We start from the raw sequence: 15,751 nt of genomic DNA, 5'->3' as shown, positions 1-15,751 counted from the left end.
CATTTCTAACACATCTCTCTTGACACATCGATGCGTATCCATATCTAGAAAAATAATTTTTTAAAAATGGGATCACAAGACACAAACGTCTTTTACCCCGATTTTTTTAGCTGGCAAATCTACACACACACACACACACACACACACCCCGGTGGCACACCTGTCAGCCCCCAGGGATCAGTGTTGACCTGCCCGCCCTCCTTCTATGGCTTTCTCCACGCGGGCAGGATCACGCACACGGATCAAACACACAGAGAAGCGTGGTTTGACCCGGTGTGTCTTGCAGAGATGGGCCACAGCATTGAAACAGCTCTGCCTGTCCCCTCCTCTCGCCTGCGACGCCCCCGACGTGTCCCCGACCGGGTGCCGAGGGGTCTGCAGTGCGCTCGGCACTCCGCGTTTGGGTTTGCAGGCGTCGAATGTGAGTGGGGGGCTGGGAGCTCCTTGAGCGTCTGTGGGGATGTCCCTTCAGTAGGAGGAAGAGTGGCATCCCAGGGACAAAGGCCTCGGGAACAGTAACAGGGACGGATGCGTGACGTGGACGAGCAGCCCCAGGAGTGTTTGCTGTCCCCATCTGTCCCCACGCCAGCCAGCGTCTTTCGAAGAAAGAGGCGTCCCGCAGCCGACGACGGGGCGTGGGGTCGGGGTCCTCTGCAGAGCTCCCCGGCTTGCGGTTCACGAGGTCACGGTATCTTCACAGCATACGTTGAATCACATGCTGGTTCATTCCGGGAGGTGTACCCGGGCGGTTCTCTGGGCACCATTCTGGTATCGGGGCCTCAGCGATAAGTAAAACACATGGAATCGGGCATCACAGTGATGGAGAGGGGCAGACGGAGCCGAGCCGAGCGCGTGAGGATGACAGGTGGTGGTGAAGGTCGGGGCGGCGAGGGGGGCGGTGCTGAGACGGGCCTGGGGCGGGGCCCCTCTGGATGGGGCGGTCTCCGAACAGGACGCAGTGGGCCCGTTTGCAGGGAAGTGACAGCTGTCGGTGCCCACCGTAACTGCACCCCTGTTTGCACCATGCTCCCCGTGCACCCCCTCATGCTAAGGGGCAGATGCTGGGGTGCCCCCTCAACCCTCCTGAGGCCCCCAGTGCCGAGGCACCGCCCGCAGCAGGCTGGGGGTGACGCGACTTCGAGCATCGTGAGGGGATTTCCGGCGCAGCCCCCCTGACCTCCAGGGCACGGTCCTGCCTAAGGCCCCCGGTGCTGAGCTAACAGGAGGGCGTATGGCGGCCAGGTGCCCAGGTCTCCCGGGGCCCGCGGTGCCTGTGTTCATTCCAGGACGGGTAGTGCCACCTCGCTCGGGTAGAGGCCTCAGTTTCCCCTGGGCCCTGCTCCTTTGGGCCCGAAACTTCCTCTCTACTGAAGGTGCTGTTGATCCACAAGCTCCGAGTCGTTGGGAAGCTGGGTCTGTGAGGCCCGGGGCAGAGTGGGCAGACTTTCCCTGGGAGGGAAGCGCGCACCCCACCCTCACGCCCACGTCCTCCCGAGGACGCTGGGAGAAGCAGCTTTATCTCCAAGAGCCAGGGGTTAAAAGCAAACCGAGGACCGCAAAGAAGTTCCTGGAACGCAGGGGGCCGGGCGGCAGGCCCGGCCGAGCCCCTTTCCAGCTGTGTCTCCGCTGCCAAGTGAGGATGCTCCGGCACGAGAGGCTCTCCTGGCGCCAGAACCCTGCTGCGGAGACTCCAAGTGCAGGTCAGGTGCACGCCCGTGCCCCCTGCCGGCGCCTTCCTCCAGCTCCCTTTCCGTCCCCTGCGAAACCGCGAGACACCCGCCCTCACCTGGGAAGTCTGTGGTGTTCGAGTGGTGCACGCAGAGCGGGCGGACGGTGCTGCCCATCCAGGCAGACCCAGCACGGGGGTGCTCGCCCTGGGCCGGTCGTGCCCCCCCCCGGGGGACACGGGGTGATGCTCGGAGACATGGGCGTTGTAGTGACTCAGACAGAGGGGGCTACCAGTGTCTGCTTGCTGGAGTCCACAGAGTCGCTAAACGTCCTACCGTGCCCCGGACAGTCTCATCCCAGAGAAGCATCCCGGCCCAAATGTCGAGAGCCCCAGGCCTCGGGCTTTACCATCAGAATTGTGGTTTCCTCTAAGAACAGGATCCTGCTGGATATTCTGGTTTGGATTTTAAGTAGATCACCCCGGCACCCCTGAGGTCAACACTATTATAAGCTCATTTTGCAGATGAGGAGACTGAGGTCCAGGGAGGTCGAGTGACTTGCCCAAGGCCACACGGCCAGTAAATGGCAGAACCGAGATGCAAACCCAGGTCTGCCTGACCACCGGGCCTGTATGGTCTGCGGCGTCTCGTGCGCTCAGGCGAGGTTGAGAGCCCGCTGCTCTCCCCACAGCCAGATGTCAGGATTTGCCTAAGGCTGCACTGGGCAATATGGCAGGTACCCACCATGTGTGGCTATTTAAATTAATTAAAATTAAAGAAAGTGGAAGTTTCAGCGCCGCAGCTGTCCTCATGAGGCATGGGGCCTGGCTGCCATACCGGATGGCGCACACACAGGACGCTTCCAACATCACGGGAAGCTCTATGGGGAACGCACACCTAGAGCCTTCGACCGGTAGGAGCCGTGCGACACCCGCATTCCGATGGGAGCTGGGTGGGCAGAAATGGATGCCCGGGACTGGCCAGCAAGGAGCAGGTTGCTCTGACCCTCTGTCTTAGGCTACAAAGAATAACTGTCCTAATAAAAGATCTTTGTGAAAGATTAGGCCATTTATTTTGGAGTCAGATTTTACTGGAGCCAAGAGAGGCTCCATCTGGGTTTGCCTAATAGGTAACAGAGGTTTTGAAGCCCCAGGAATTCTGCAGCTGGGAGCGCGGGGTAGAGGGGTGCACACTTGGCTCCCAAACCCCCTGCCCCTCTGCGGCCTCGCTGCTGAAATCAGTTCGACAACAGGGATTTGGTGCCGGGCAGCATCGCATGCCCACCTTCCCAGTGCTCCATCCCACAGCTCTGTCAAGGATGCCGTGCTTGCTGAGGGAGGAAGCCTCTCCAATTGGCTTAAGGAGTAAGGCGAGAAACTGTCCTGTGCGTGGCAGGTGTAGGCCAGTGTTGGCTTCAGCCACAGGTGGGTTCAGAAGTCAGTTTCTCTGCATCTCTCCTCAGCTCTGCCTTCACCGGTGCAGGTATCATATTTTATTTTTGGCTTTCTGTCTCTTGGCTCAGTATCCTTTGTGCTGCTTGAATTCTCAGACAAGTTGTCCTGTCTCAGGATGGCTGCAAGTGGCTACAGAACCTTATTTTTGCATGTAGAATTCCAGCAGAAATGAGCGAGTGCCTTTAGTCCAGCCTGAGAGGCTCCTGAGATTCCCTCTGATTGCACCAGCTTAGTTCATGTATTCACCCCTGAGCCAGGCGCTGTGGCCAGAGGAACGCGAAGCTCTGTTTGGATTAGGTCGTGGTCACATGACCCTATTCTTGAGGCTGGAAGTGGGGCTTCATCCAAACCTCTGGACGGACAGGCGGGAAGTGAGGATGCGCCAGTGAAGCAGGGGCTGGGGGTACAGGGAAGGGGACGTGTGCCTGGAATGGGGCTCCTCCCCCCCATCCCCTTCCTCCTTGTCTCCCGGGCTTTCCCTGTCCCAGGACCTTCCTCCCATTTCTTAATTTGGCCTGGGTTAGGAGAAAGGGCTGCTCCAGCCCCGCCCGTGAGCCGCTTTCCCTCCTTGGTTTTTCTTGGTGACATTAGTCAGAGCAGGGACCTGCCCCAGTGGAGCCATTGGCCAGGAGGAGGCGGTGCAGTCTGACTTCTCTGGGAGTCTCCCAGCAAGCCTGTGTCCCTGGCTCTCCAAGGAGGATGTGGCCTTGCGGGTGGCTGTTGAAGCCAGCGGGTAACTGGCAAGGAAGTGGACATCTGGCGTGTGGACGGCATGAATAGAGTGTTCCCGAATCAGAAGAGGAAAACACCCATCAGAGAAATACAGCTGAATGCTTGAGACTCGGACCAGCTGACCTATCAGCTCCCCCTGGCCCCCAGCTCCCAGAGGGGAGACAGGTGTGGTCGCGGCCAGGGGGCCTGGTCCTGGGGCCCTAGGACTGCCCTCCCGAGACACCCCCTTCTGTCGTGTGGCTGGACTGTCTCCATGCTCATTGCCTGGGGACCTCTGTGGTCTCACCCTCTACTCCTCGCTCCCAGTGACAGAGTGACAGCGCCAGGTTCGGGCGGCTGTCCCCCTACACCCCCTCCCAGGTAGCTCTACCAGGCCTGGGGGCTCAGAAGCCGTGGGGCACCCAGTCCCATCACCACGGGACTGCTCCGTGCCTTGTGTCCTGGATCCCAGCACTTTAGGATCTCAAGTGACATCACTGGAGGAGAGAGAGGGGCAGACGGCTCCCTGGGGATGGGGGTGTTGGGGACCCGGCACAAGTACTGGAGAGAGAGGTATTCTGTCTAAGACTCTGACTCTGGAAGCTTCTTTCCAGGCTCCTCCTCAAGGCAGGAACAACCAAAGCCCCTGTAAACACACTTCTGGGGCTAAGGCGGTCCGTGGGCCTGACCCTCCGCAGATGCCCTGTCCGCCGGCCCGGTCTGCCCGCCCGCTGTGTGCCAGGCACTGGGCTAATTCCTGCATTTGCGGGATTTCTGGTTTAATTCTCCTCGCAGACCTGAGATGCTGCTGTCGCCTTGCACCACATGCCCTGCCTGCCTCCCGCACGTGTCTCCTCCCACCTCCCCTGTGCTTCTGCCGTGGTGAGCCCTGGGCGTTTGCTCAGAGGGTAGATACTGAATTCGCGTCTACACACGCGATGGGAACTGTGTCAGCGGTGGGTGCACGCCATGCAGCTGGACCGCGGCGATCTCCTCGCTCTGTGGACGTATATCAAATCATCAAGGCGGACGTCTTAAATACATACAACTTTGACACATCAAAGATATCTCCGTTAACTTTCAGAGCACACCAAAGGCTTTTTTTTTTTTTCCTTCAAAAAACCACGTTGCTCCTACACGTCCACGACGGGGCACGTGCTCAGGGGACGGGGCTGCGACTCTGCTCTCCTAGTCACATGGGTTACGGTGCGTGCTGGCGTGAGACCGGCTTCCGGAAAGAGAAGGAAAGAAAGCAGGTCTCATACGTCTCTTGTCGGTGAGCGCCTTGGCACGGAGACGTCACAGAAGGAAGACCACGTTATCACAGACCTCAAGCAATGTCTTCATATCCATTGTCCTTCCTAATTCCGAAAGTGAAAGAACAGATAGGACTTTTCACCAGTTGCATTGGCAAAGATCATTTAAAAAGAAGAAGAAGAAGAAGAAGAAGAAGAGCCTTTCTGGAGCTAAACCACTGCTGTCACATCTGAGTCTGAGTATCCCTAGCTGTGTGACCTTGGGCAAGGTGTTCAACCTCTCTGTGCCCCAGTGTCCTCGCCTGGAAAGTGTTTGCGTGCGCTCAGCCCAGAATCTGGCATACGGCAGACCCTGCGTAAATGGAAGCTCTTCTTGCCGATTCCCTCTTCCTGGGAACTTCCTCCCCACTGTTCTCCTGAAATGTAACCTCCTGAGAGGAGGCTCCAGCCTCTCACTTCCCGTCTCCAGCACCTGGACACAAGCCTGGAGCGCAGCAGAGGCGCGGGAAATGTTTGCTGAAAGGATGCCTTGGGCGGCTGATGAAGGAGACACCACGTAGGGCCGGGCGGTATCTGCCACACGTCACAGGAAGGTCTGCTCCACGCCACACGTGGGGGCCACGCGGCACTCCCCTTCCCTTCCCTTCCCTGCGCCCGAGGGCCCTGGCCAGCGTCCCCGCCCGGCCTCCCCTCCCGGCCTCTCTCCCTCTGGCCTCCGGGCCTCCCCTCCGCTCGCTGCCCGGCCCCACCCAGCCAGGCCTGGCCCAGCACAGCCACCTCCGAGAGGACAGGGTTCCTGAGCTGAGACCACGTGGCGTGTCCAAGTCTCGGCCGCGTTCCTCATGGTCGGCCGGACAAAGTGCGAGTTATCGCTGAGCGGATTCGCGGCCGCGGGAATCCCGTTCGGCCTCCGCGGTGAGGGGCAGGAAAGGAAAAGAAGGGCACCCCAGAGCTCGTCTCAGAAATGCTGGCCGGCCCCAGGCCCTGCCGGGCCCCTCTCCTTGTTTGTCTGCAATGTTGTAGCCACCACTGTGTCGCCTTTAGCCGCGAGGGAACCCGGCCTCCGGGAAACGGGAAGCTTCCCTGCGGCCGCTGTGGGGGAAGGCCTCCGGCGCACGGCAGCCACGTGGGCCGCAAGGGCCATGGGAGACAGCGCGCGGAGAAAGGAAAGGGTCCTAATCCCAAAGCTGGGTCCGGGGAATGCCACTGCTCCGGGATGAGGAGCGCTCCACGGAGGCCTCCCGAGTCCACTGTGTCCTTCCTAACCCGGGGAGCAGCGCTTCCCACCCTTCCTTCCTCCCCACCCTCCAGCAGTCTCTCCGCCCCCTGAGGAGGAGACACAGAAGGGTAAGATGGGGGACTGGAGCGCGGACAAGGGAGGAGGGCGCATGGAAGCCCCTGAGAGTGACGGGCAGGCGCACCTGCACCCACGCGCTTAGCTGAGTAATGCAGGGAACTGTGCTGCAGAACGCACGGCCCGACGTCCGCTTGTTTAAGCAGTGATCGCTAATTCTTGCTCCTGCATTTGCAGGCTGTCCAGTCGTCTGCGGGATCAGCTAGGGAGGACGCCTCACTGCAGGGGGGCTAGGACGGGCTCCGTGGGTCTTGTTCCGGGGTGGTGGAGAGGTAGCTGCGACCTCGGGGAAAAGCCCCTCACGGCAGAGCGCACAAAGCCTGCCTGAACGCTCGCGGGGCCTCTAAAGCCTGAGCTGGGACTGGCCTGCTGTCCCTTCTGTTCACATTCTCCTGGCCAAAGCGCATCACAGGGCCAGGTCCACATCAGCAGGAAGGGGAAATAGAGTCCATCCACAGTAGGAAAGAGGGAAGGATCAAAACTAAACAGCTCCATCATCACAGAGCTGGTGGACATCAGGGTTGAGAGCAGAGGTGTGGGGTCGACTCTCTGTGTGGCTCAGTGACTACCTGCTGTGTGATGTTGAGTGAGTTACATCACCTCTCTGTGCCTTCAATTCCTCACTTGAAATATGGATAGGATTCAAAAGATAAAGTAGCCCTCCCTCATGTGTTCATGGCGAGAGTTCAGTGAGATCATCCATGTGAACCTCTCAAAGTGACTCCTGGCTTAGTGTAAACGCTCAGCAAATGTTTGCTGTTGCTGGTACAGAGCATTCAATCACCAGTGAAAGCCCGCCTCCTCATGTGCATCTGTGCATGCATTCACCTGTATGTGCACCTGTGCGTGTGTGCACCTGTGCGTGTGTGCACCGGTGTGTATGGGCGCCTGTGTGTATGGGCACCTGTGCGTATGTGCACTTGTCATGCACCTGTGTTATGTGCACCTGTGTATGCCCTGTCCATGCATGCACCTGTGCGTGCACCTGTGTGTATATGCACCTTTGTGTGCACCTATATGTGTGTGCACCTGTGCATATGTGCACCTGTCATGCACCTGTGTGTATGTGCACCTGTGTGTGCACCTGTCCATGCGTGCACCTGTGGGTGCACCTGTGTGTATGTGCACCTGTGCACCTGTCATGCACGTGTGTATATGCACCTGTGTGTGCACCTGTCCATTCATGCACCTGTATGTGCACCTGTGCATGTGTGCACCTGTGTGTATGTGCACCTGTGCATGCACCTGTGTGCATGTGCACCTGTGTGTGCACCTGTCCATGCATGCACCTGTGTGTGCACCTGTGTGTGTGTGCACCTGTGCACAGTGGGGGCAGTGTGGGACCCGGTAGCCCTGAGTGGCCCCTCCAGTAGGAAGTGTGTGGTGAGCGCCATACCTGAGCACCAGGTACTATTTTAGGCACTGAAAAAACACTGAACAGTGAGCAAAGCAGTCAAAAAACTTGGTCATCCTAGAGTTGATGTTCTAGAAAGAGAGGACAAATAATAACCACAATAAATAGGTAAAGTGCATAGCGTATGAGAGGGTAATACATGATAAACAAGAAGAATAAAGCAAGGGGGGGTCTGGAGTTGTGATCTGAGTACAAATGTGAGCAAAAGGGCTCTGGGGAGCGTACGTGTGGGTAAGGCAGCGTTTCTCAGCCTCGGCACCGCTGGCATTTGGGATCTGCTGATCTTTGTTGGGGGCCGTCCTGTGCAGTGCAGGAAGTCGAGCTGCAGCACCGGCCTCAACCATTAGAAAGCATTCGCACGTCTTCAGCTGTGACAGCCCCTCCCCTAGTGGTGACAACCAAGAAGATCTCCAAGTCAAATGTCCCCTGGGGGACACAGTGGCCCCTGGTTGGGAGCCACTCTGTTGAAGACCTAGAGGAGACGAGGAACAAATCGCACAGGCGAGTGGGGGAGGAGCCTTCAGGCAGAAGGGACAGCACGTGCAAAGGCCCTGCAGCAGGAGGACCAGTGGGGGCTCAGGGAACAAGGAGGGGATGCATGGAAGATGCCTGGGAGAGATGCCAGGCGCACATCAGGGAAGAGCTTGGACTCCTCTAAGGATTTTGCCAGGGTTGAAAAGCGTTCTGTGGTTCACACAAAGTGCTCCACGTCAGCCCCCGATTAAGAAGATGTGAAAATGTTGGGAAGAGGTCTCTGGGTTGGAAGTTCCTACCCGTCCTTTCAGATCCCTCCACCTCCTCCTCCTGCTCTCTGCGTTCGCTTCACCAGGTGCGGCCATCCCCAGGTCCCCCCCCCCCGCCGGCTGCAGCCATGGGAGGCTCCCCTGGACGGGGAGATGGGGGAGAGACGTCAGTATGTTCGTCCCTCTGGGCCCCTTCCGCAAGCTTGCGGGTTGACAGCGGCTGCCCCGTCCGCCAAGGTCACAGCTCTGGAGGCAGGTGTCTCAGACCGGCGGCGCCCGCGCTGGGCTCCGGTAGCTGCCCCTCACCTGGCCTTTCCCTGGTGACCTGGGGCCGCCATAACAGAGGGCCGCAGACCGGGTGGCTTTAAGCAGTGCTCTTTTCGCCCCGTGCCGGAGGCCAGCAGTCTGAAACCAGGCTGTGTGCAGGGCCCTGCTCCCTCTGAAGGCTCCGGGGGGCTGGGGAGGTCCCTGCCTTGCACCTGCAGCTCCCGGTGGCTGCAGTCCTTGCTGTTTCCTGGTGCGTGGCCACACCTCTCCGTCTCTGCTGACGTCCCCGCATCACCCTCCAGGTGCTTGCCTCCACATCCTTCTCTCCTCCTCTGCGGACACCAGCCCTCGGGGGCCCACTCCAAGCTGGTGTGACCTCGTTTCAGCTGATGACATCTGCAAAGACCCTATCTCCAAACCAGCTCCCGGTCTGGGGGTCCGGGTGGACGTGGATTTTGGAGGATGTTCTTGAACCCTCTCCCCCTGTCTGTCTGCAGTGCTGTGCCGTCTCCTGCTAGTTTCCATAGGCCTGCCCACACCTTTGTTCAGAGTCCCTTTGTCACACTCTCCTCCAGGTGGCATGTCACGTCTGTTTCCCACCCAGACTTGGATGGATCCAGCCCATCCTGCGGGCTTGTTTGGGATGGGCCACGAGACACACGGCCAGGGCAGCCTGTGGACAGGATGCAGATATGATCCCTCCTGGACTCGCCGGCCAGTGGCCTCTCTCGCCCCTTCCTTTCCCTGCTCATCTGCCCGCAGGAATGGAGAGGACCCCCAAGACCCCCATGCCACGAAGGATGACTTCCAAGCCCCAACCTCAGGATGCTGCCTGTGAGGATAGCACCGTCAAAGCCGTCTGTCAAATCCGCCATCAGCAGGGGCTAGCCCCACCCGCCTCCCACCGCGGGCAAGCCACCTCCTCCACGAGCCCCAGCTCCCTAGCTTCCTCTTCTACTGGGACCGTGATTGCTGCCCGGAGCTCCAGAAAGGACCGAAATGAGGAAAGCACATGGCAGATGCTCTTCTACAAGAACACATCACTGCTGCACAAGACCGTGCAGTATTTTGTGTGAACGGAGCAAGGCCACTAACTCAAGAGCATAAGAAATGTAAATCTGATTTGTTTTATCTGAATTTAATTTCTATTTCCAGCCCCTGGGCTCCTAAGTGGCAAAACACAAACAAACAAAAACAAAACAAAACAAAACAAAAAACTAGGAGTTTGATTTCCAAACATAATAAGTTTGAGATGCTAATTAGAGATCCAAGTGGAGATGTTGAATAAGCCACTGGGTTCTGGAGGTAGGATTCTGGGAGCCATTCATAACTGAATGATTATAGTCATGGAAGGGATGTATTATGGACTGGACGTCTTTGTGCACACCCCCATCCCAATTCCCAGGTTGAGACCCTAACTTGCAATGTGATGGTATAAGGGGGCAGGGCTTTGGGGAGGTGACTGGGTCACGAGGGTGGAGCCCTCATAGAAGGGATTAGTGACCTTAAAGCAGAGTCCCCAGAGAGCTCCCTGACCCCTTCTGCCCCTGGAGGGCGCAGCAAGCAGGTGGCATCTGTGAGACAGGATGGCTCCTCAGCACACACCAGGTCTGCTGGCGTCCTCCTCTGGGGCTCGCAGCCTCTGGAGCTGTAAGAAACAACTGTCTGTTCTTGAAGCCCCCAGGCTGTGATATTCAATATCCCGTTACGGCATCCCGCATGGATGAAGACAGGAAATAGAAGATTCCATGGAAACAGAGGAAGGGTGATTGCATTATTTCAAGGAGCGAGTCTCCATGTGTGCTCTCCAGACCTGGAGCATTAGCATCACCTGGGACCCTGTTAGAAATGCAGATGTGGGGTCCCCCCCAGACCTGCTCAGTCGGAGACTCTGGGAGTGGGTCCAAAGGTCTGTGTATTGACCTGCCCTCTGGGATTTTCTGTTGAGTTTGGAACCTGCTTGGCTGCTTTTTCAGACAGAAGTCGCATTGGATGTCAATGGTTGACCAGCAGGTGGCTTTGCCCTCCCCACGAAAGTGGTCCCCAAGTGGTTCCCCGTGGGAAGGAAGCAAGCGATGTCATCAAGAAGCTGCCAAGGTCCAAATGACAACAGAAGATGTCAACTGACTACATGTTGCTGAAGCAGACCCACCCTGGCCTCTCCAGGTCCTAAGAGCAGACATCAGTGGCTGGGTCAGTGGCCACCATGCATTTGGACTGGATGGTTTAAATGTCCAAGTGGGCAGAGGCCAGCAGACAGCTTTCCCAGCAGGTGGCCCACCCATTATTAAAGATGAAAAAAAGTCCCAGAAACGAAGCCAAGGGACTAAACAGATTCCTGTGGGGTTTTTGGTTCCTATTTTGCAGATAAGCCAGCTCATTTTGTGATATTGTGGTTCTCACTTCTAGCCACTTAGGAGGTGATTAATGCATCCCGAGACTTCCCCAGACATTTATGACACCTTCAGGAATAGCAGTGACAATGGCTCTATCATGCACCGCAACTTCATACCCTTGGCATTCCTCTTAATTATTTATGTATTCTGGAGCAGCCAGGTTCCCTCCCACCAGAGCTCAGGAAGGTAATAAATGAGCAAAGTCAATGGTCTGTAAATTACAACATTGATTAAAGAAGTGATTACTGATATAACTCTTGCTCGGCCATTATGCTAATGCCTACCCAGATTCAGGACAGTGTTTACATGCTAATGGCAAGTCTGGGACAGCGACTAAAATTGATTTCCACCCTTAATCAGTAGGTAAACATTTTTAAACCACTCTTGACCATGAGTGAGAAGATCCATCCATGTGTTCCCCTCCCAGCTGCTCCTGCCACTGTCCCCAGCAGATGGAGGAAATTCTCGCAGCCCAGCCCTCACCAGCTGCCCTTCCAAACAGAAGCAAGAGTTGGAGATGAAAATTAGACCCAGAGTAGCCATCCATAGTTCCCAGAAACTGGGGAAGGAGAGGGTGATCATACGAGTTCATTGCTCAGCATCAATGTGATTTAACTGGGTCCACAGACTCCCAGAAGGAGACACTGCTCCTTCTAGAGCACATAGTCCTGACAAGAGACAGATAAGCAAATTGGCAATTATAGCTTAGTATGGTAAGTGCTATTTGAGGAGTCCACGTGTGACTTCATTAACTCCAAAATGTTATGCAAAACTGTATGTATATGCATTTCCATAGCAAGAATTAGCTTGACATGTGTTCTCAAAGGAGTGTGTTCTCAAAGGAGTCAGTGGCCCCAAAAAGTTAGGAAATACTGCTTGAGAACTTTCTGGAAGCTTTCAAGTAAATGTCTTGCATTTCCACTGCTCTTGGCTCCATCATATCTCAGTTTCTAACCACATCTCCCCTCACCCAAGATCCTTGTTTGGTTGTCCTGAAGCAGGCATCCCCATGAAGAATGGGTTCTGTTCATTCATCTACCCACCTGTCCACTCCTCCATCAACCCACCCATCCACTCATACATACATTCACCCAACCATCCACCCATCCATCCATCCACCCACCCACCTATCCACACACACAAACATCCATCCATCCATCCACCCATCCATCCATCCATCCATCCATCCATCCATCCACCCAGCTACCCACCCACCCATCCACTCATCCTCTCATCCATCCATACGTTCATCCGTTCATCCATCCACCCATGTACCCATCTATCTACCACCCACCCATCCACACACCCAAACATACATACATTCATCCACCCACCCATCCATCTAGGCATACATACATTCAGTCTTCTGTCCATTCAGTATCCACTCTGCTAAGCTCCTGCTTCATGAGCATCTGCTGTATGGAACCAAGAGATCAAAGGTTTAAAAAGATGTACTTCTTTCTTCAAGGATTTCATAGTTTGATGGTTGATCTGGACACACGGGGCCACTATAAATCACATTTTACCAACTTGAATATGCAAGACAGTCATGTCATTTCTTGAAAACACAAGTTGATTTCTATTCTCAATTTTCATTTCATTAAGGCTACAGAACATAATCCCAGTCTGATTTTCAAAAGACGTAACTATTGCCAAGGCCTTGGGCGAGGGGGGCTTCCAGTCTCCAAACGTTCTGCTTACAGTCCCTAGAGGCATCCGTTACCGGTCGGAGTTACCTTGAATATGGTCCCACCGCTGTCCGTGGTGCCCCTTCCAGCCCACTTCCAGGGGACACAGGCATCTTCCTGCTGTTTGCTTGCCACGTGAGAATGTCTACGGGAGTGTGTACAGATTCATCTCCCTAAGGGTTTAGTCTTTGGAACACAAAATCTTAATGCTTGCAGTCTTTTATTTTATTTTCTATGTGTTTATCTTGCTTTGTGCTCTGTCTCAGCCCTTTCCTGAGGTAATGATGTGGTAAGAACGGGAAAAGCAAAGGGAGAAATACAGAGGGAGGGGACATAGGTTGGTAGTCACTAATGCGAAGCATTTATTCACAGGCTAAGCAGTTCTAATACCAATATATAAATGATCCCAGGGAGTTGGGGAGGTGCCTGGCCAGGCCAGTAAGGAAGAAAGGATGTTCTTTTTTATTGTTATGTTAATCACCATATATTACATCATTTGTTTTGGTGTAGTGTTCCATGATTCATTGTTTGTGCATAACACCCAGTGCTCCACGCAGAACGTGCCCTCTTTAATACCCATCACCAGGCTAACCCATCCCCCACCCCCTCCCCTCTAGAACCCTCAGTTTGTTTTTCAGAGTCCATCGTCTCTCCTGGTTCGTCTCCCCCTCTGACTTACTCCCCTTCATTCTTCCCCTCCTGCTATCTTCTTCTTTTTCTTTTCTTAACATATATTGCATTATTTGTTTCAGAGGTACAGATCTGTGATTCAACAGTCTTGCACAATTCACAGCACTCACTGTAGCACATACACTCCCCAATGTCCATCACCCAGCCACCCCATCCCTCCCACCCCCCACCACTCCAGCAACCCTCAGTTTGTTCCTGAGATTAAGAATTCCTCATATCAGTGAGGTCATAGGATACATGTCTTTCTCTGATTGACTTATTTCACTCAGCATAACACCCTTCAGTTCCATCCATGTCGTTGCAAATGGCAAGATCTCATTCCTTTTGATGGCTGCATAATATTCCATTGTGTATATAGACCACATCTTCTTTATCCACTCATCTGTCGATGGACATCTTGGCTCTTTCCACAGTTTGGCTATTGTGGACATTGCTGCTATAAACATCGGGGAGCACGTACCCCTTCGGATCCCTACATTTGTATCTTTGTGGTAAATACCTGGTAGTGCAATTGCTGGGTCGTATGGTAGCTCTATTTTCAACTGCTGGAGGAACCTCCATACTGTTTTCCAGAGGGGTTGCACCAGCTTGCAATCCTACCAACAGTGTAGGAGGGTTCCCCGGAAGAAAGGATGTTCTTAGGCAAAGGGAGCCTCATGTGCAGAGGCCTGGGTGTCTCAGACTGTCAGGATGTGTGTGATCAGAGATCAGTGAGTCAGGCTGCAGAGGAAGAAGGTAGCAGAAGCCCTTCAGATCCTGGAAAGTTGCTTGGGGTGTGTTTCATTTTGTGAGAAGACATCAGCCTGGGGAGCAGATACCTCTGGTGGCCACTGAGAGTTCAGGCTTGGCTGCAGCTCACTTTGTGATTGGACCACATTCCACCTCAGACTACTACTGTTTTCTATCCCGGGGTCTTCTCAGATGCCATGGGCTAGTGTGTCAGCCTGGAAGTGCCAGGGGGTCAACACACGGGGGCGGTGAGAGACGGGAGCTGGTAGATAATATTCCTGTCTCTTATCCTTCAGGGGGACAATTTTGTAGGCTTTCATGAGGTTCCAGAGAAACTGATCCACAGCAAAAAGAAAAAAAAAAAGTAAAGATGTAGCTTTTTATTGACTTATCCTCTTTCTCTCTCTCACTCTGTTCCGCAGCCCCTGCTCCCTGGGGCCATCTCCCAAGTAGACCAGGTGCACAGAATACTTGTTTCAGGCTCTGCATTTGGAGGACCCAAAATTAAGCATGTGTGCTTGGCTAGAGAAAAAGACAAATGGAAGAAGAGTGGTTTGCAGGGCCCGGTGACCTCTCCATCCCCCTTTCTGTCTTTGCAGGTGTCTGACCGCTGTGACTATGTCTTTGTCAATGGCAAAGAGATGAAGGGCAAGGTGAATGCGGTGGTGAACTTCACCTACCAGCACCTGAGTGCCTCCCTGCCCATCACTGTGTGGGTGCCCCGGCTGCCCCTGCAGATTGAGGTCTCTGACACAGAGCTGAGCCAGATCAAAGGCTGGAGGGTCCCCATTGTGGCCAGTAAGAGGTGAGCCGGGGATGGGAAGACACAGCAGAGCCATAAAAATGGTTTTGTTTACCGACCACACTGCTGGAGCCGGGACAGGGCCCGGCACATGGTGGATGCTGGTACGATCCTGTGATTACATTCTCTCCAGCCTAACCAAGGCCCAGGATAACCAGCCGGGCAAGAGGCTAAACAGCGGCAGTACCCTCATCAACCCCAGACCGCGTGTGCTCTGCACTTGGGCTTCCAGTAGACAGTCCTGAAAGGGCTTCCCCAGAGTGAAGCAACAGAAGTGATACATTTTTCTAGCTCCTCAGCCCCCAGGGGAATTTGAGTTTGGGGTTCTTTTCTCGAAGTAAAACAGTGATTTCTTTTTCTGTGTTTTATGAATATCCGTAAGCTTGATCAGCTCTGTGCGTTTCAAATCACTGCATAAAATTAATTTGCATTTATACTGGACCATGGTGTTGCTGTTTGCTCTTAAACAAAAAAAAACAAGGCTCTAATTTGTCCTGTGTGACTCTGGATTGTCACATGTAGGAGCTGGGGTCTTGTTTCCTCAGCTCTGTGGCCCCCTGGTCAGCAAAATGAGTTGTCA

General features: G+C 54.8%; 1 protein-coding gene across 2 annotated transcripts in view; it reads left to right on the top strand.

The window, feature by feature from the left end:
• TMEM132C (transmembrane protein 132C) overlaps positions 1-15,751 on the top strand; it is a 319,945-nt gene that overhangs the window by 287,366 nt on the left and 16,828 nt on the right. For both annotated transcript variants that reach the window (XM_027575182.2, XM_035723843.1), the window contains one exon: positions 14,969-15,174. In XM_027575182.2, coding sequence (XP_027430983.2) covers positions 14,969-15,174 — 206 coding nt within the window. The remainder of the gene's footprint in view (positions 1-14,968; positions 15,175-15,751) is intronic.

The sequence above is a fragment of the Zalophus californianus genome, chromosome 14, assembly GCF_009762305.2.
Source record: "Zalophus californianus isolate mZalCal1 chromosome 14, mZalCal1.pri.v2, whole genome shotgun sequence".
Taxonomy (NCBI): Eukaryota; Metazoa; Chordata; class Mammalia; order Carnivora; family Otariidae; genus Zalophus; species Zalophus californianus.
The sequence above is the reverse complement of the archived record's forward strand: the minus strand, read 5'-3'. Positions and strand labels throughout refer to the sequence as shown.